The 20,012-nt window shown below is 52.1% G+C and overlaps 2 protein-coding genes across 2 annotated transcripts; one reads left to right on the top strand and one right to left on the bottom strand.

The window, feature by feature from the left end:
• Positions 1–857: 857 nt before the first annotated feature.
• On the top strand, positions 858–7,932 carry ctsz (cathepsin Z). Its single transcript, NM_001112956.1, is given in 6 exon segments — positions 858–986; positions 3,299–3,462; positions 4,200–4,379; positions 5,213–5,363; positions 5,470–5,635; positions 6,875–7,932. Coding segments are annotated over 6 exon segments (891 nt in total). The 5' UTR covers positions 858–870; the 3' UTR covers positions 6,989–7,932.
• A 2,059-nt stretch (positions 7,933–9,991) lies between these two features.
• On the bottom strand, positions 9,992–19,495 carry nelfcd (negative elongation factor complex member C/D). Its single transcript, NM_001030511.1, is given in 15 exon segments — positions 9,992–10,198; positions 10,292–10,421; positions 10,503–10,643; positions 11,726–11,821; positions 11,997–12,111; positions 12,217–12,356; positions 12,664–12,798; positions 12,986–13,151; positions 16,210–16,340; positions 16,716–16,868; positions 17,336–17,443; positions 17,519–17,628; positions 18,190–18,299; positions 18,527–18,639; positions 19,382–19,495. Coding segments are annotated over 15 exon segments (1,749 nt in total). The 5' UTR covers positions 19,448–19,495; the 3' UTR covers positions 9,992–10,163.
• Positions 19,496–20,012: the final 517 nt, after the last annotated feature.

The raw sequence follows: 20,012 nt of genomic DNA, 5'->3' as shown, positions 1-20,012 counted from the left end.
TCTATCATCTATCTATTTATGTATCTATCTATTTATGTATCTATCTATCTGTCTATCTATTTATGTATCTATCTATCTATCTATTTATGTATGTATCTATCTATCTATCTATCATCTGTCTATCTATGTATCTATCTATCTATTTATGTATCTATCTATATCTATCTATCTATTTATGTATCTATCTATCATCTATCTATCTATGTATCTATCTATCCATTTATGTATCTATCTATTTATGTATCTATCTATCATCTATTTATGTATCTATCTATCTATCTATTTATGTATCTATCTATCTATCTATCTATCCGTCTATCTATCTATCTATCTATCTATCTATCTATCTATCTATCTATGTATGTATCTATCTATCATCTGTCTATCTATCTATTTATGTATCTATCTATCTATGTATCTATCTATTTATGTATCTATCTATCATCTATTTATGTATCTATCTATCTATTTATGTATCTATCTGTCTATCTATCTATCTATCTATCTATCTATCCGTCTATCTATCTATCTATCTATTTGTGTATCTATCTATCATCTGTCTATCTATCTATTTATGTATCTATCTATCTATTTATGTATCTATCTGTCTATCTATCTATCTATCTATCTATCTATCCGTCTATCTATCTATCTATCTATCTATCTATTTGTGTATCTATCTATCATCTGTCTATCTATCTATTTATGTATCTATCTCTATATAGGAGGAACCTCAGGTTCTGTATGAAAGGGGCCCCAAGTACATACACAAATGGTGCACTGTCCCTTTAAGAGCAGGGAGCGCAGCCCAGTGAGTCAGCACAAGGGGCAGTTTGGTTCCTTCCCTGTCAGTCACATGAGAGTCCCATCATGGCCGGGCACCTACTGCTGCTCCTCTGCCTCCTCCCCTGGGCCAGTGGGGGGCTCTACTTCCAGCAGGGGCAGCACTGCTACAGGCCCCCCCTCAAACGGCACCCGGGTATCAGGTAAGTGCCCCCCCCCCCCAAACCTCTGTCTGTCTGTCTGTCTATTTGTCTGTCTGTCTGTCTGTCTGTAGCAGTGATTTGTATAGTGTGTTTGGGGGTGCCAGGGGCCCTAGTCCTGTTACTGGGGGGCCCTACCATGGGAGAGGGGCTGTTAGAAAGGGTGAGATTTCAGGGGGGAAACAGAGGGCAGTCAGAGTGAGACAGATCAGACAGACAGGGCTCAGGAGAGACAGATTAGATGGAGAAAGCAAAGTCAGAGTGAGACAGAGACAGAAAGAGACAGAGACAGAAAGAGACTGCGCTGGTCACATGACTTCCTGCCAGGGATACATTGTTGCACTTGGGGGGAACTGACTTCCTGTGAAACCCTTTCCCCCCCCCAAGTGGTTATTTCCCAGCCTGTTAGTGGGGTACAGCCGCCATTGAACTACAACTCTCTGCCACTTGCTTCCTATTTCTAATTCCGAGTCACTTTGTGTTGCTGATACGTTTTCTGGCCCGTTCCCATAGCAGCGGGGAATCCCCACATGGGGGGGGGTAGTCACATGGTTAATTACAGAAATTACAAACTGACCAACTGCACAGACGTATCTCACTTTCCCTTTACCCAGTACAACCCCCAGGGTCTGACACCAGTCTGTGATATAAATGTATAGGGTAATAATATAATAGCACAGTAACCCTAATTACCCCCCCGTACTGTCATGTGACCTAGTGTGTGGGCGGGGCCCAGTGCTCAGTAGGAGGAAGTATGGAATTATACACCCGGCCGACTGGGGATTATCTGTGTGTTTGGTCTTGTGATCTCTGAGTAGGAAGTGGCAAATACCCCCCCCCCGACTTCCTGTGCCACACGTGCCCCCCACTCACGTGATACATCCAGCCCTGTCTGTATAGGAACCTGCAACTCTACTCAACATCCGTCATTCTGGCTCTGTCTGTGGCTCCAGAGGGACAAGATGGAGACAGTAGGGCAAGATGGAGACAGTAGGGCAAGATGGAGACAGTAGGGTAAGATGGGGACAGTAGGGCAAGATGGGGACAGTAGGGCAAGATGGAGACAGTAGGGCAAGATGGAGACAGTAGGGCAAGATGGAGACAGTAGGGCAAGATGGGGACAGTAGGGCAAGATGGGGACAGTAGGGCAAGATGGGGACAGTAGGACAAGATGGAGACAGTAGGGCAAGATGGGGACAGTAGGGCAAGATGGAGACAGTAGGGCAAGATGGAGACAGTAGGGCAAGATGGAGACAGTAGGGCAAGATGGGGACAGTAGGGCAAGATGGAGACAGTAGGGCAAGATGGAGACAGTAGGGCAAGATGGGGACAGTAGGGCAAGATGGAGACAGTAGGGCAGGATGGGGACAGTAGGGCAGGATGGGGACAGTAGGGCAAGATGGAGACAGTAGGGCAGGATGGAGACAGTAGGACAAGATGGAGACAGTAGGACAAGAGGGAGACAGTAGGGCAAGAGGGAGACAGTAGGGCAAGATGGAGACAGTAGGGCAGGATGGAGACAGTAGGACAAGATGGAGACAGTAGGACAAGAGGGAGACAGTAGGGCAAGAGGGAGACAGTAGGGCAAGATGGGGACAGTAGGACAAGATGGAGACAGTAGGGCAAGAGGGAGACAGTAGGGCAAGAGGGAGACAGTAGGGCAAGAGGGAGACAGTAGGGCAAGATGGAGACAGTAGGACAAGATGGAGACAGTAAGGCAAGATGGAGACAGTAGGGCAAGATGGAGACAGTAGGACAAGATGGAGACAGTAGGACAAGATGGAGACAGTAGGACAAGAGGGAGACAGTAGGGCAAGAGGGAGACAGTAGGGCAAGAGGGAGACAGTAGGGCAAGAGGGAGACAGTAGGGCAAGAGGGAGACAGTAGGGCAAGATGGAGACAGTAGGGCAAGATGGGGACTGTAGGGCAAGAGGGAGACAGTAGGGCAAGATGGAGACAGTAGGGCAAGATGGAGACAGTAGGGCAAGATGGGGACAGTAGGGCAAGATGGAGACAGTAGGGCAAGATGGAGACAGTAGGGCAAGATGGAGACAGTAGGGCAAGATGGAGGCAGTAGGACAAGATGGAGCCCAATGGGCACCTTGGGGCCCAAAGGCAAATAAAACATCCCTTACACACATAGTGACAACCCGGCGACTGCCTGATGAAGCCAACCCCCCAGCCATGACCAGCTCAGACCACACCCACTCACCACAAGCCCAACCCCCTTTGAGTGGACTGAGGGCTCCTTCATGGATCTGCTTTAAACTGGATTTCATTGTTTTTCTAACCGCACTCTCCCCCCGGCCCCCCAGGACCTACCCGCGGCCCCACGAGTACCTCCCCGTGTCGGAGCTGCCGAAAGTCTGGGACTGGCGCAATCTGAATGGAACCAACTATGTCAGCACCACCCGGAACCAGCACATCCCCCAGTACTGCGGCTCCTGCTGGGCCCACGGGAGCACCAGCGCCATGGCCGGTACCGACCTACTTATATCCCCCTTCCAATCTGAGACAGAGAGAGACTGAGACAGTTTGCAGTTGGTCTTCATTTTTTATTATTTGTGGGGGGTTTTTTTGTGATTTCATTTTCAGTTCAAGAGTTTGAGCAGCCATTTTGGTTGCTAGGGTCCAAATTGTCTTAGCAACAAGGGAGTAGGTTGGATGAGAGGCTGGTATATGAATAGGGGAGGGGCTGAATAGAAAGATAAGGAATAAAAAGTAACAATAACAATAAAACTGGAGCCTCACAGAGCAATAGGGTTTGGCTGCCGGGGTCAGTGACCCCCATTTGAAAGCTACAAGGAGATAGAAGGTGGCAAATAATTCAAAAACTATAATAAATAAATAATGAAGATCAATTGAAAAGTTGCTTAGAATTGGCCATTCTACTAAAAGTTAACTTAAAGTTGAACCGCCCCTTTAATTCACAGACAGTTTCTTTCCGTTCTGGTTGCCGGTGCTGCCATACTGCTCGTCTGGGCTGGGACGTCGTATCCGGTTTTGTCACTAGATGGAGTTGTTTTATTGACACCATTTCAGGCCTGGGAAGCAGTATGGCAACAACTGGTTTCATGTATAAAGGCAATAAAGTCCTGGCTCTACTGTCTTCTATTTAAAGGGTAACTTGGCCCCATTCACTAATAGAGAATGGCGCTGGGGGGGGCACGTGGGGGGGACTGAGACTGACTGGGACCCTGTGCTTTCCATTCGCAGACAGGATTAATATCAAGCGCAAGGGGGTGTGGCCCTCGGCCTACCTGTCCGTCCAGCACGTCATTGATTGCGCCAACGCCGGATCCTGCGAGGGGGGAGACCACGGGGGAGTCTGGGAGTATGCGAACAGCCACGGGATTCCCGACGAGACCTGCAACAACTACCAAGCCAGGGACCAAAGTGAGCAACTCCGGGTTACACAGGGGCTTCTGGGAAATAAAGGCCATTCAGATCTCAGCTGGGATGGGGTGAATTATATAGTGAATAATGTACCCCCTGTTGTAAAATATAAGGATATTATAAGTCACTGAGGCGTTCCATGGCCATATAAAGGGATGAGGGTACTGTATTTATTATAATATACAAGTTTCAGTAAGTCATGTGACACAAATGACATCACTAAGTTATTATGACATCACTAATCCTGCTATTATAACTGATGACATCACTAAGCTCCGTTTATAAGGATCTAATTTACTATTTGGTCCCATAGGGAAATGACCCAACTGTAGTTTATTAATCTATAATAAGGAGTTTCATGTCCATATAATATCCCTGTATTATACACAGATGACATCACTAAGCTCCGATTATAACTGATGACATCACTAAGCTCCGATTATAACTGATGACATCACTAAGCACCGATTATAACTGATGATATCACTAAGCTCCAATTATAACTGATGACATCACTAAGCACTGATTATAACTGATGACATCAGTAAGCTTCCTTTATAAGGATATAATTTACAGGGTATTCCTGAGTATTATTTATTTATATTCCACTTAGTTTCTCTCCCGCAGCCAGTAAGGTCTGTGTAGGAGCTGCCATGTCGCTCCCTCCCATAGATATAAATACAGATATACAGGGAAGGAAGGGTTAATATATTGGTTTCTCTCCCGCAGCCAGTAAGGTCTGTGTAGGAGCTGCCATGTCGCTCCCTCCCATAGATATAAATACAGATATACAGGGAAGGAAGGGTTAATATATTGGTTTCTCCCCCAATCAGAATGCGACAAGTTTAACCAATGCGGCACTTGCGTGACCTTCGGGAAGTGCTTCTACCTGTCCAACTACACACTATGGAAGGTCGGGGACTTCGGCTCGGTCAGCGGGAGGGAGAAGATGATGGCGGAGATCTACAAGAATGGGCCAATCAGGTAGGGAACCCGCCCCTGTGGGCGGTACCCTGGGGTCAGTGCCCCCCCTGCTGGGGAGACAGAAAACCCAACTATAACCCCCAACCCCATTGTGCTTTGCCTGCAGCTGTGGGATTATGGCCACGGAGAAGCTCGATGCCTACACGGGGGGTCTGTACGCCGAGTACCAGCCCAGCGCCATGATCAACCATATTGTCTCCGTCGCTGGATGGGGATTGGACGAGAGCGGCGCCGAATACTGGATTGTGCGCAATTCATGGGGGGAGCCCTGGGTGAGAAACTCTGACATATAAACCAGCTGCTTCCATCCCAAACCTGCCATTGACTACAACTCCCACAATCCTCCAGGCAGCCTGTGCAGGGAGTTGTAGTTCAAAGAAGGGTTTATAGGTTCTCTGTCCCTCCCAGAATCCTCCTGGTAACTCCCATAATCCCCCGGGTAACTCCCAGAATCCCCCAGGCAGCCTTCCACTGTGCAGGGAGTTGTAGTTCAAAGAAGGGGTTCTAGGTTCTCTGTCCCTCCCAGAATCCTCCAGGTAACTCCCAGAATCCCCCAGGCAGCCTTCCACTGTGCAGGGAGTTGTAGTTGAAAGAAGGGGTTCTAGGTTCTCTGTCCCTCCCAGAATCCTCCTGGTAACTCCCAGAATCCCCCAGGCAGCCTGCCACTGTGCAGGGAGTTGTAGTTGAAAGAAGGGGTTCTAGGTTCTCTGTCCCTCCCAGAATCCTCCAAGTAACTCCCATAATCCCCCAGGCAGCCTGCCACTGTGCAGGGAGTTGTAGTTCACAAAAGGGTTTATAGGTTCTCTGTCCCTACATAAATACCCCACTTACTGTTACACCTGCCCCACTATCTCTCCTGTTTAACTCCTACTGTGCCCCAATAATCCTCCCAGAATCCTCCAGGTCACTCCCATAATCCCCTAATTCACTCCCATAATCCCCCAGTTCACTCCCAGAATCCTCCAGGCAGCTTTCCACTGTGCAGGGAGTTGTAGTTCAAAGAAGGATTTATTGGTTCTCTGTCTCAGCATAAATACCCCACTTACTGTTACACCTGCCCCAGGATCTCTCCTGTTTAACTCCTCCTACTGTGCCCCAATAATCCTCCCAGAATCCTCTAGGTCACTCCCAGGATCCTCCAGGCAGCCTGCTACAGTGCAGGGAGTTATAGTTCAAAGACCTCTGAAGGGTTTCTAGGTTCTGTGTCCCAGAATAAATACCCCACTTACTGTTACACCTGCCCCAGGATCTCTCCTATTTAACTCCTGCTAAGCCCCCAAAAATGATCACAAGGAATTCTGGGACTTGTAGTTCATCTTTTCTATGTACAAAATAGCAAGAGATATACTGTTTATGGGACTGAATCCAACAGGGCAACATAGCGCTTTAACTCAGGGAGTCCATATGGGAAGCCCCCTAGCTGCCATGGAACACAACTCCCAGCACCCTTGTTTCCTGTAGGTTTCGGCGGTACATGTATTTACCCTAATATGTGTGTGTTCCCCCCGCAGGGAGAGAGGGGCTGGCTGCGCATAGTCACCAGTGCGTACAAGGGAGGCAAGGGGGCCGACTACAATCTGGCTATTGAGGAGGACTGTGCCTACGGCGACCCCATTCTCCCATAAGGAACAAGAAGCCGCAACAACTCCCCGCAGCCGCAACAACTCCCCGCAGCCGCATTTGCCTTGGATTCTTTATTACGTTCCCATATTGGGGGCTTCGCTTTAGAACAAACGCAGTATCTGGGTTTTACTGCAGAGTAAATTGTTACTGACTCAGGGGGGCAATAGGGGCCCGGGGGCAGTGCTTATGGGCATCACCAGGTACATGGGGGTAACTGCGGGGGCAGGAACAGTGTTTATTGGCTACTTGATTCCAATGTTTCTGATCAATTAACTGCACTGATTTACTGAATCTTTTTTATTGTGCTTTTATATGATTTTAGTGCCTAATGCTGATTGGATGAGGGCCATGGGGTACGGCTGGCAGCCACCCTGGGGCCAATAAGGTTTGGGGCCACAGAACTAATGCAAACTCCATCTGGCTCAGTTGCCAAGCAACAACCCACCCTGGTTATGCATTTGCCCCCTGTCTTGCCCCCCGGGTTGCACCTCACTCTGTGGGCAGAACAAGCCTGGGTGTCATTCAAAATATGCCCACTAGGGGGCAAATAATGAATAGAGGGCTTGCTCCTGAGAGCGCTGAGATCTGCTCCTTAGGGCTGTTAATGTGACTTGTGCCTCAGTCTAATTCAGGTATATATGCCCCATGGATGGGCCCTAAGGGGTGTCAGGGGTAAATACGCCTTAAATACACCAACCTCAGGTATCAGGGATAAAATGACAGATCTAACTGAGAATTTTATTTTATCAGGAATTTTGCATAGGTTTTATTTGTGCCAGCAATAAAGGGGTTAATGTTGGCAGTCAGTGCGCTGCTGGGGGGGGGGATCGCTGCTGCCAATCACATGGAATGATCTTGTAGATTTTGCTTTTGTGCCGAGATTAAAGGGAAAGTAAAACACGCTGCAAGTGATTTTGTGTTTTCCTAATAAAATTTTATCGCTAAAGAATCTTCATCAGTTCTGTGTTTTATCAAAACACTCGGGGGGGGGGGGGGGGGGGGGGTTGTTAATTCATTATTTCACACATACATTAGGGGGGGGGTTATCAGGAGCCAAAGAGCCAGCCAGGGGGTGCCGAGGGAAACTCACACAGACACATGGGAATGTTGCTCAGAATTAAATGAATTAGTTGTGAAGTTGTATTGTGTTGTAATGTCTGTGTTTGATCACTAGATGGAGACAGAGTACTGAGAAATGGAGATGTAATTGCTTGTAGTGGCCACTAGAGACGTCACTGGAAGGTTCTAAAGCAGGAGGAGGGCCCAGAAAGGTATAACATTAAAGGGCTCTATTTGGGGCAGAAGGAATAACAGCTGGGAGCCAAGGTGAGGAGCCCAAGGCCCTGGCTCAGCGGACAGGTAACCTGCTAGCCACAATAGGTCCCAGTGACTAAGGGGCCACTCAGGTTAGTGCCCTGGTGGTGCTTCTGCCAGTTAGGGCCAAAAGTGGTGTAGCAGTTGCAATTTGCCCAGTGCCTTTTACCCAAACACGGCCTCCCCTGTACCCAAACACGGCCTCTCCCCTGTACCCAAACACGGCCTCTCCCCTGTACCCAAACACGGCCTCTCCCCTGTACCCAAACACGGCCTCTCCCCTGTACCCAAACACGGCCTCTCCCCTGTACCCAAACACGGCCTCTCCCCTCTACCCAAACACGGCCTCTCCCCTCTACCCAAACACGGCCTCTCCCCTCTACCCAAACACGGCCTCTCCCCTCTACCCAAACACGGCCTCTCCCCTCTACCCAAACACGGCCTCTCCCCTGTACCCAAACACGGCCTCTCCCCTGTACCCAAACACGGCCTCTCCCCTGTACCCAAACACGGCCTCTCCCCTGTACCCAAACACGGCCTCTCCCCTGTACCCAAACACGGCCTCTCCCCTGTACCCAAACACGGCCTCTCCCCTGTACCCAAACACGGCCTCTCCCCTGTACCCAAACACGGCCTCTCCCCTGTACCCAAACACGGCCTCTCCCCTGTACCCAAACACGGCCTCTCCCCTGTACCCAAACACGGCCTCTCCCCTCTACCCAAACACGGCCTCTCCCCTCTACCCAAACACGGCCTCTCCCCTCTACCCAAACACGGCCTCTCCCCTGTACCCAAACACGGCCTCTCCCCTGTACCCAAACACGGCCTCCCCTGTACCCAAACACGGCCTCTCCCCTGTACCCAAACACGGCCTCTCCCCTGTACCCAAACACGGCCTCTCCCCTGTACCCAAACACGGCCTCCCCTGTACCCAAACACGGCCTCTCCCCTGTACCCAAACACGGCCTCTCCCCTGTACCCAAACACGGCCTCTCCCCTGTACCCAAACACGGCCTCTCCCCTCTACCCAAACACGGCCTCTCCCCTCTACCCAAACACGGCCTCCCCTGTACCCAAACACGGCCTCCCCTGTACCCAAACACGGCCTCCCCTCTACCCAAACACGGCCTCTCCCCTGTACCCAAACACGGCCTCCCCTGTACCCAAACACGGCCTCTCCCCTGTACCCAAACACGGCCTCTCCCCTGTACCCAAACACGGCCTCCCCTCTACCCAAACACGGCCTCCCCTGTACCCAAACACGGCCTCTCCCCTGTACCCAAACACGGCCTCCCCTGTACCCAAACACGGCCTCCCCTGTACCCAAACACGGCCTCTCCCCTCTACCCAAACACGGCCTCCCCTGTACCCAAACACGGCCTCTCCCCTGTACCCAAACACGGCCTCCCCTGTACCCAAACACGGCCTCTCCCCTGTACCCAAACATGGCCTCCCCTGTACCCAAACACGGCCTCTCCCCTGTACCCAAACATAACGCCACCAGTAAAGTTTGGTGCCTGCACTCTTCATATTCTCAGGAACACAAAGATTTGCTCTTCTCTCAGTCAGATGAGGGAAAGGAGTGGAGAAAGGAGGAGCAATCGCCCCCCAACTCTAGTAACAGCGCCACGCAGAGCACAGGGGTCGGGGTGTGCGTGGATATGTGGGTGCCCTGCACTCAGTATACAGAATTCTGTAAGAATATTTATTTTAAAAAAAAAAGCAAAAACACACAAAGCGCACATTTCTGTACAGCCCCCCGACACGCAGGTTTGTATATACACAGCACAGAGTTGCCCCCCCCCTCCCCCACGCGTCTGTATCCCCCACAATCCTTTGTGCTCACAGCTCTCGTCCTGCTGGTCAGTTTATCATGATGAATTTCGATTTGCAGTGAACTACAAGAAATGAGAGGGAAATATTAATAGAAGGGTTTCACTTTGGAAGCAGCAGTTAAAGGGGAACCTAAACTTCAGCACTTATTTCTGTACCTATAAACTCCGTCACCGGGTCGTGTTCCCCTTCTGCCTTGATGGTGCCGGCAATGCTGTCGTTCTCCAGGATGGGGAGGAAAAGCTGCACAAAATCCGCGGTGTAGGGAGGTGCAATGACATCCAGGACCTACAGGGGGCGACACAGGGACAAGTGAGGAATAATGGATTATGGGGGACAGTTCAGACGAGCGGAGCCGGGGGTTCTCACCTCTGTGACGAAGTATCGGATGAGGGAGATGTCGGTATCGAGTTTCTCCAGGCACCGGCGGATATAGGTGACCACAGGAAGGACATACCCGCGGCTCAGCAGGTGAACCATCCGGTCCAGCAGCGTCTTCTTCAGCTCCAGCTAAACACAGAAAGTAGGAGAGGGGGGGGTCAGTAGGTAGGTCGGTAAGGGAGCCCTACTTCAGTTCCAGAGCTGATATACAGGGGATCTCTCCTACAAAAATACTCTTATTCCAGTTATATCAGTAGCAAGCAGCCAATCACCTTGTGTAGCTTAGCACCTTAAAGGGACAGTGCCATGATATTTATGGGGTACTTTCAGAAGGAGCCAGCGCTACACATTAGAACTGCTTTCAGCTAACCTATTGTTTCTCCTACTCCCATGTAACTGGAGGAGTCCCAAGCCGGACTTGGATTTCTTACTATTGAGTGCTATTCTGATACCTACTGGGAGCTGCTATCTTGCTCCCTTCCCATTGTTCTGCTGATCGGCTGCTGGGGGTGAGGGGGGGGGATATCACTCCAACTTGCAGCGCAGCAGTAAAGTGTGACTGAAGTTTATCAGGGCACTGGGAGAAAGTAGGAAGGTTCTCATCAGTACCCACACCTTGTGTCTCAACCCTTTCTCCTTGTAGAGTGTAAGCTCTTTTGGGCAGGGCTCCCTTCCCCTCCTGTATCGGTTACTGATTGCTTTATATGTTACTCCTTGTAGAGTGTAAGCTCTTTTGGGCAGGGCTCCCTTCCCCTCCTGTATCGGTTACTGATTGCTTTATATGTTACTCCTTGTAGAGTGTAAGCTCTTTTGGGCAGGGCTCCCTTCCCCTCCTGTATCGGTTATTGATTGCTTTATATGTTACTCCTTGTAGAGTGTAAGCTCTTTTGGGCAGGGCTCCCTCCCCCTCCTGTATCGGTTACTGATTGCTTTATATGTTACTCCTTGTAGAGTGTAAGCTCTTTTGGGCAGGGCTCCCTTCCCCTCCTGTATCGGTTACTGATTGCTTTATATGTTACTCCTTGTAGAGTGTAAGCTCTTTTGGGCAGGGCTCCCTTCCCCTCCTGTATCGGTTACTGATTGCTTTATATGTTACTCTGTATGCCCAATGCATGTAACCCACTTATTGTACAGCGCTGCAGAATATGTTGGCGCTTTATAAATAAATGTTAATGTAATGTAATAATGTACTCGGAGGCACAAGGACTTACCTGCTCCATGACATCGAGCTGCGAGTGCTCCGTCTCAAAGAGTTTAACGAGCAGCTGGAGGACCTGCGGGTGGAGCAGCTGGTGGCACGTACTGATCTGTAATGAGAGGGGAAGCGGTGGGATTTGGGTGGGGAGCAGAAAGGCTGAAGGCGGCAGGTATTGAGTAGCATTACAGATACCCCAGAGGGGGCACAAAGAGAAGCAGAACCAGTTAATAAGCAGATGGATTCAGTAGAACCTACACAGCAATGGGCAGTTGGACCCAATGTACCTCATCTAGTAGCGCCAAGTGCACAGGGGTGTGATCCGTCTGCAGCTGGAAGTAGCGCGGTTCTGACACCGTCCAGTCGACCCATTTCAATACGCCCATGGCTACCACAGGGAACCTAATGCACAAACACAAGATCTCAGTGTGAGTAACAGCGCCACCAATGGGGCAAACCCCACCCAGGGCAGGACACCGGCCCCCCCGCGATTACCCCCCGGCTCACCTGATGCACTGGTACAGGGTGCTCAGCTCGGCCACCAGCTCCGACGCCCCCTTGTTCTCATTGCAGCACAAGTTATGGACGGTCTCAATGGCTTTAGAGGTCGACTTCAGCTCATCCTTGTTAATGTTCACTCTCTTGTTCTGCACCGAAGCACAGTGGGGTGAGCAGTGTAGGTGCCCCCCACCCCAAGCACAGATAACTGGGTGCCCCTTCCCCAAATGACAGCTCTACTGCACACTGGGGCCCCACACACACTCCCAGGGGCCCCTACTGCACACACATGCTCCCCACAGTGGCCCCCACCACACGCCTCCCGCTGGGGCCCCGTCACACTATCTGTATTATAAGCCTTTCCTTGTCCCCTGGATAACGCAAGGGCTGAGGGGAATGGAGGAAATACAGACACAAGGTTGGCTAACGGGGGTCCCAGGTTGCCCCCCAACAAACCTTTTTCCACGTTTCCACCACGCTGGCGGCGTAGGCCAAGATATGGATGTACTTGTGCTTGTGGTCCTGGTTTATTTTGGCGCCTGGTTTGAACAGCGACTGCATGAAGAGATCCAGGAAGGCCGGCACGCGGATCTGCGGGGGAAGAACAAATGGGAATTATTTGCTGTGTAACAGAGCCATTTACAGATAAGCAGTGCCCCATAAATATCATGGCAGGGTCCCTTTAATGTGGGCTACCAGACTGTCCCCTCCTATAGCCCATCCATACTCAGAGGGCACCGGCCCCACAAGCCCATAACACAGAGAAGCCCAGCCCTACCAGCTCTACAGGAGGGGAGTCCATGCTTGTGAACATCTTGTAGAGCACAGTGATGTCGGCCGGATTCAGGGCCCCCTTGGACAGCATGGCCCCCAGCGCCTGACAGGCCCGAGGGTAGGAAGCGGCAGAGCCCAAAGCCAATGTGATCTGACTGACATCATGGCCCCTGGGGAATAAGAACATTTATTTGTAATGAGTTTATATATTCCTGCACTTCTCTATTCTACACCAGCAACGTCCAACCATTACTCACGTCTGTCTCTGCCAATCAGATGCCTCGTTCTACTGTCTGGGGAGACTCAGCAGCCACGCACAGATACGCCCACATTTACACTTTAACCTATAGACAACACGAGCCCCTCTGCACTCACCCGTTACCAATATATATGTAGGACAGGCCAGACCGGGGGTGAGTGAGTGTAGGACGGGCCAGACCGGGGGTGAGTGAGTGTAGGACTGGCCAGACCGGGGGTGAGTGAGGGTAGGACTGGCCAGACCGGGGGTGAGTGTGTGTAGGACTGGCCAGACCGGGGGTGAGTGAGTGTAGGACTGGCCAGACCGGGGGTGAGTGAGTGTAGGACTGGCCAGACCGGGGGTGAGTGAGGGTAGGGCTGGCCAGACCGGGGGTGAGTGAGTGTAGGACTGGCCAGACCGGGGGTGAGTGAGGGTAGGACTGGCCAGACCGGGGGTGAGTGAGTGTAGGGTGTAGGACTGGCCAGACCGGGGGTGAGTGAGTGTAGGGTGTAGGACTGGCCAGACCGGGGGTGAGTGAGTGTAGGACTGGCCAGACCGGGGGTGAGTGAGTGTAGGACTGGCCAGACCGGGGGTGAGTGAGTGTAGGACAGGCCAGACCGGGGGTGAGTGAGTGTAGGACAGGCCAGACCGGGGGTGAGTGAGTGTAGGACAGGCCAGACCGGGGGTGAGTGAGTGTAGGACTGGCCAGACCGGGGGTGAGTGAGGGTAGGACTGGCCAGACCGGGGGTGAGTGGCCAGTCCTACACCCTACACTCACTCACCCCCGGTCTGGCCAGTCCTACACTCACTCACCCCCGGTCTGGCCAGTCCTACACCCTACACTCAGACCGGGGGTGAGTGAGTGTAGGACTGGCCAGACCGGGGGTGAGTGAGTGTAGGACTGGCCAGACCGGGGGTGAGTGAGGGTAGGACTGGCCAGACCGGGGGTGAGTGAGTGTAGGGTGTAGGACTGGCCAGACCGGGGGTGAGTGAGTGTAGGGTGTAGGACGGCCAGACCGGGGTGAGTGAGTGTAGGACTGGCCAGACCGGGGGTGAGTGAGTGTAGGACTGGCCAGACCGGGGGTGAGTGAGTGTAGGACTGGCCAGACCGGGGTGAGTGAGTGTAGGACAGGCCAGACCGGGGGTGAGTGAGTGTAGGACAGGCCAGACCGGGGGGTGAGTGAGTGTAGGACAGGCCAGACCGGGGGTGAGTGAGTGTAGGACAGGCCAGACCGGGGGTGAGTGAGGGTAGGACTGGCCAGACCGGGGGTGAGTGAGTGTAGGGTGTAGGACTGGCCAGACCGGGGGTGAGTGAGTGTAGGACTGGCCAGACCGGGGGTGAGTGAGTGTAGGACTGGCCAGACCGGGGGTGAGTGAGTGTAGGACTGGCCAGACCGGGGGTGAGTGAGTGTAGGACAGGCCAGACCGGGGTGAGTGAGTGTAGGACAGGCCAGACCGGGGGTGAGTGAGTGTAGGACAGGCCAGACCGGGGTGAGTGAGTGTAGGACTGGCCAGACCGGGGGTGAGTGAGTGTAGGACTGGCCAGACCGGGGTGAGTGAGTGTAGGACTGGCCAGACCGGGGTGTGAGGCAGGCCAGACCGGGGGTGAGTGAGTGTAGGCCAGACCGGGGTGAGTGAGTGTAGGACAGGCCAGACCGGGGAGTGAGTGTAGGACTGGCCAGACCGGGGGTGAGTGAGTGTAGACTGACAGGCCAGACCCGGGGTGAGTGAGTGTAGGACTGGCCAGACCGGGGGTGAGTGAGTGTAGGACAGGCCAGACCGGGGTGAGTGAGTGTAGGCCAGACCGGGGGTGAGTGAGTGTAGGCCAGACCGGGGGTGAGTGAGTGTAGGCCAGACCGGGGGTGAGTGAGTGTAGGCCAGACCGGGTGAGTGAGTGTAGGACAGGCCAGACCGGGGGTGAGTGTAGGACTGGCCAGACCGGGGGTGAGTGAGTGTAGGACTGGCCAGACCGGGGGTGAGTGAGTGTAGGCCGGGGGTGAGTGAGTGTAGGACTGGCCAGACCGGGGGTGAGTGAGTGTAGGACTGGCCAGACCGGGGAGTGAGTGTAGGACAGCCAGCCGGGTGAGTGAGTGTAGGCCAGACGGGAGGAGGGGACAGCCCAACCGGGGGTGGTGAGTGTTAGGACTGGCCAGACCGGCGCGGTGCAGTGAGTGTAGGGACAGGCCAGACCGGGGCCGTGAGTTGAGTGTAGGACAGGCCAGACCGGGGGTGAGTGAGCTGTAGGACAGGCCAGGAACCGGGGGTAGTGAGTGTAGGACAGGCCAGACCGGGGGTGGATGTGAGGTAGGCCAAGACCGGGGTGAGTGAGTGTGGGACAGGGCCAGACGCGGGGGTGGAGTGAGTGTAGGCCAGACCGGGGTGAGTGAGTGTAGGACAGGCCAGACCGGGGGTGAGTGAGTGTAGGACTGGCCAGACTGGGGGGTGATGTGAGTGTAGGCCAGACCGGGGGTGAGTGAGTGTAGGACTGGCCAGACCGGGGGTGAGTGAGTGTAGGACAGGCCAGACCGGGGGTGAGTGAGTGTAGGACAGGCCAGACCGGGGGTGAGTGAGTGTAGGCCAGACCGGGGGTGAGTGAGTGTAGGACAGGCCAGACCGGGGGTGAGTGAGTGTAGGACAGGCCAGACCGGGGGTGAGTGAGTGTAGGACAGGCCAGACTGGAGGTGAGTGTGACCCAGTTGGGCAGCTGGAATATATTACAATATAAGGACAAACAATCCCTGTATAAAGGGGAGGGCATTTCTCGGCAGCTTAATGCACAGAATGGGTTAATGCCCTATATATATTGATAATGGGGGAGGGCAGAGGGGCTCTTGTTGTTGTTTATATTAATTCTGTGGTCACAGCCTCATTGCCCCCCCACCTACTGGTTTATAGTTTAGTGGGGAGCACAAGTTCCCCCTTTTCTTGCTGTACCCCGTTATATAAATGGCCTTTCATTGGGCAGCAGGGGATGCACTCATTGCTCTTACTTTTCATGTGCAAATCTCTGGACCTCTTGTGCGATCCTTCTCATGGCCGACCCCCCCTGCTCCTCCTGCGACAGGATGGACATGATGGCCTGAGCGAACAAGTACGTGTGCTCTCCGTGACACACCATCTTCTGCGGGGCACAGAAACACGTTACACACGTTACACACGTTACACACGTTACACACGTTACACACGTTACACACGTTACACACGTTACACACGTTACACACGTTACACAGGTTACACACGTAACACACGTAACACACGTTACACACGTTACACACGTTACACAGGTTACACACGTTACACACGTTACACACGTTACACAGGTTACACACGTAACACAGGTTACACAGGTTACACACGTTACACAGGTTACACAGGTTACACACGTAACACACGTTACACACGTTACACACGTAACACACGTAACACACGTAACACACGTTACATCTGCGCAGCACCCCCCCCCCCCATGTGGCGCAAATGGTTTAAACGTATGTACTGCGAATTCGGGGAGGTTTTTCTCCAAGTTCTCTTCTCCCCCATCCAGGATCGTTGCCAGGGAAGTACGGAGGACCCTGGAGAAGACTTCCAGCTGCTGGCACGCCGTGGAGACGCTGGTGATTTCCCCCTGGTACCCGGCATCCGAGATCAGCTGCAAAATGGGAAAAAAAATATGTGAAGCACAAAGCACAGTTTTGAGGGTCCAGAGAAGGACTTTCAGCAGCTATCTGGTTGCTAGGGTCATGTTTACCTTAGCAACTAGGCAGTGGTGTGAATGAGACACTGGAATATAAATAGGGGAGGGGCTGAATAGAAAGATATGGGATAAAAAGTAACAATAACAATAAAACTGGAGCAATAGGTTTTGGCTGCCGGGGTCAGCGACCCCTGTGTGAAAGCTGCACAATGAAGGCAAATAATTCAATAACTATAAAAAATAAATAATGAAGACCAATTGCAAAGCTGCTAGGAACAGGTCATTCTATAACATACTAAACGTTATCTTAAAGGGGAACCACCCCTATAATAAAGGGCTTGGGAGATCTCATACACAAAGGCTGCGCAGTAGGAGTTGCTCAGACTCGGGGTGACTGGGGGGGCCCAGCCGTATGTACCCACCTTGACAGTGAAGTTCAGCATCAGGCAGTCGGGATGGGCCTCTGCCAGTTTGTAGAACAGATCTCTCCATGTGGTGTGGGCGATCATCTGCTCCAGCCAGGCCGGCGTCTGCGCACAATGAGCAAAGAATGTACCCCCAAATCTACTCTCTAGCCCCCCCAACCCGCGGAACATCCCTGTTACCTCTCCTTCCTCTGTAAAGATGGAGTCGGCTTTCCTTGGGTCGAAGTGTTTGATCAGTAAACTCTTCAGATGGTTTTCCACCGTCTCTTGTACCTGCGCGGGCTCCACACCTGCAGCCAATCACACACAGGTATTTGGGGGGATACACACAAAGCTCACCCCTTATCCAGAATACTCACCAGTGCCATTCCTACAGTTTCCTTTGATGGAAACTAACCCGGCCAAGGGTGGCAAGGACGTATATTGAATATTCTGAGACAATTTGCAATTGCAATTTTTTATTATTTGTAGTTTTTTAGTTATTTCATTTTCAATTCAGGACTCATGTTTCAGCAGCTATTTGGTCGCTAGGGTTGTGTTTAACTTAGCAACCAGGGAGAGGTTTGGATAAGAGACTCGTATATGAATAGGAGAGGGACTGACTAGAAAATAAAGTTACAAAAAGTAATAATAACAATAAAACTGGAGCCTCACAGAGCAGAGAGTATTCAGGTTGCCGGGGTCAGTGACCCCCATTTGATAGCTGGAAATGAAGGCAAATAATTCTATAACTATAAAAATAAAATAAAAAATGAAGACCAATTGCAAAGATGCTAGAAATAGTAACAAGTCAGTATGAACGAGAGGCTGGAATTACGAGTAGGGGGGTCGGAATAAATAAATGTCTGTACCCGAGTGGATGAGCCATTCCGCCAGCAGATTCACAGTCTGCGCCACGGCGCTGTAATTCTCCGACAGGAGCTGGATGACATTTTCTGGGGACCCCCCCGACTGGAAGTACCTGGAATTCACACGCAACAACTTAATGTAACAGGAGGGTTTCAGGCTGTGTGAACTGCAACTCCCACCACCCCACTGACAATCTGGGAGTTGTTCTGGGTTCCCCCACCCTCTGGGCTCTACTCCCCCCTGTGTATTCCCATCCCGGCTCCCTGTCCTCTGCCCTTTGGTTCTGTCCCCCCCCCCCCCATTCCTCACAGAAGCCTGGGGGGCCCCTGCGCCTCTCACCTCTTCAGTGTGTTGAAAACAGCAGGTTCCATGATATAATCCCGGGTGGTGAATTTCCGCAAACACTCCTGTTGCACCTCCCCATCATCCTCCCCTTCCCCATAGTCTTCATCCTGGAACGGCAAGAATTCTGTGTGAGAACTGCGCCCAACCCCATTATATGTACCCCAATATATATGTACCCCAGTATATACAGTATGTACCCCAGCCCCAATATATATATGTACCCCTATATATATGTACCCCAGCCCCAATATATATGTACCCCAGTATATACAGTATGTACCCCAGCCCCAATATATATGTACCCCTATATATATGTACCCCAACCCCTGTCCTGCCTCCCCCCCAATATATATGTACCCCAACCCCAATATATATGTACCCCAGCCCCAATATATATGTACCCCAACCCCTGTCCTGCCTCCCCCCCAATATATATGTACCCCAACCCCAATATATATGTACCCCAACCCCAATATATATGTACCCCAACCCCTGTCCTGCCTCCCCCCCAATATATATGTACCCCAACCCCAATATATATGTACCCCAACCCCAGCCTGCCTCCCCCCAATATATATGTACCCCAACCCCAATATATATGTACCCCAACCCCTGTCCTGCCTCCCCCCCAATATATATGTACCCCAACCCCAATATATATGTACCCCAACCCCAGCCTAACCTCAACTCTGAAGCCCCCCTAAAACCCCCTCCCTCTCCCCCTGCCGGTGCCCAATCCCTGTATCCCGCCCCCCCCGTTTCTCCCCAAAATATCTGCCCCCAATATGTCTCTCATTCCCGTCTCTCTGCCCCTCACCCAGCGCCTCTCCCAGTAACCCCAGTACGTACCATTCCCCTGTCCTCCCAGTCCCCAATAATCCCTCCCGCCCCCCCCATGAAAAACTCCGCGTCCATCCCGCCCGGTATCCGGGTCCCAAACTCCCGGGAGCGCTTTGCTTTTCCTTCTGTCGCGCCCGGCGCAGGTGGATGACGTACTTCCTGTGTTCTGTCAAACTGGTAACCGTGCGCCCCTGGCGGCCATAGAGTAGAATGCAGGCAGTGACAGTAAGGGACTGGGGCACCGGGATGGTTCTGTGATACAGTGTTATAGACTGCATGGGGGTTATTGCTCTCTGCGCATCTCTTGCTGGGGAGGGGAATGTTATAGACTGCATGGGGGTTATTGCTCTCTGCGCATCTCTTGCTGGGGAGGGGAATGTTATAGACTGCATGGGGGTTATTGCTCCCTGCGCATCTCTTGCTGGGGAGGGGAATGTTATAGACTGCATGGGGGTTATTGCTCCCTGCGCATCTCTTGCTGGGGAGGGGAATGTTATAGACTGCATGGGGGTTATTGCTTCCTGACCTGCGCATCTCTTGCTGGGGAGGGGAATGTTATAGACTGCATGGGGGTTATTGCTCCCTGACCTGCGCATCTCTTGCTGGGGAGGGGAATGTTATAGACTGCATGGGGGTTATT

The sequence above is a fragment of the Xenopus tropicalis genome, chromosome 10 (genome assembly GCF_000004195.4).
Source record: "Xenopus tropicalis strain Nigerian chromosome 10, UCB_Xtro_10.0, whole genome shotgun sequence".
In the NCBI taxonomy this organism is placed as follows: Eukaryota; Metazoa; Chordata; class Amphibia; order Anura; family Pipidae; genus Xenopus; species Xenopus tropicalis.
Note: the sequence above shows the minus strand (reverse complement) of the source record. Positions and strands in the feature narration are given on the sequence as shown.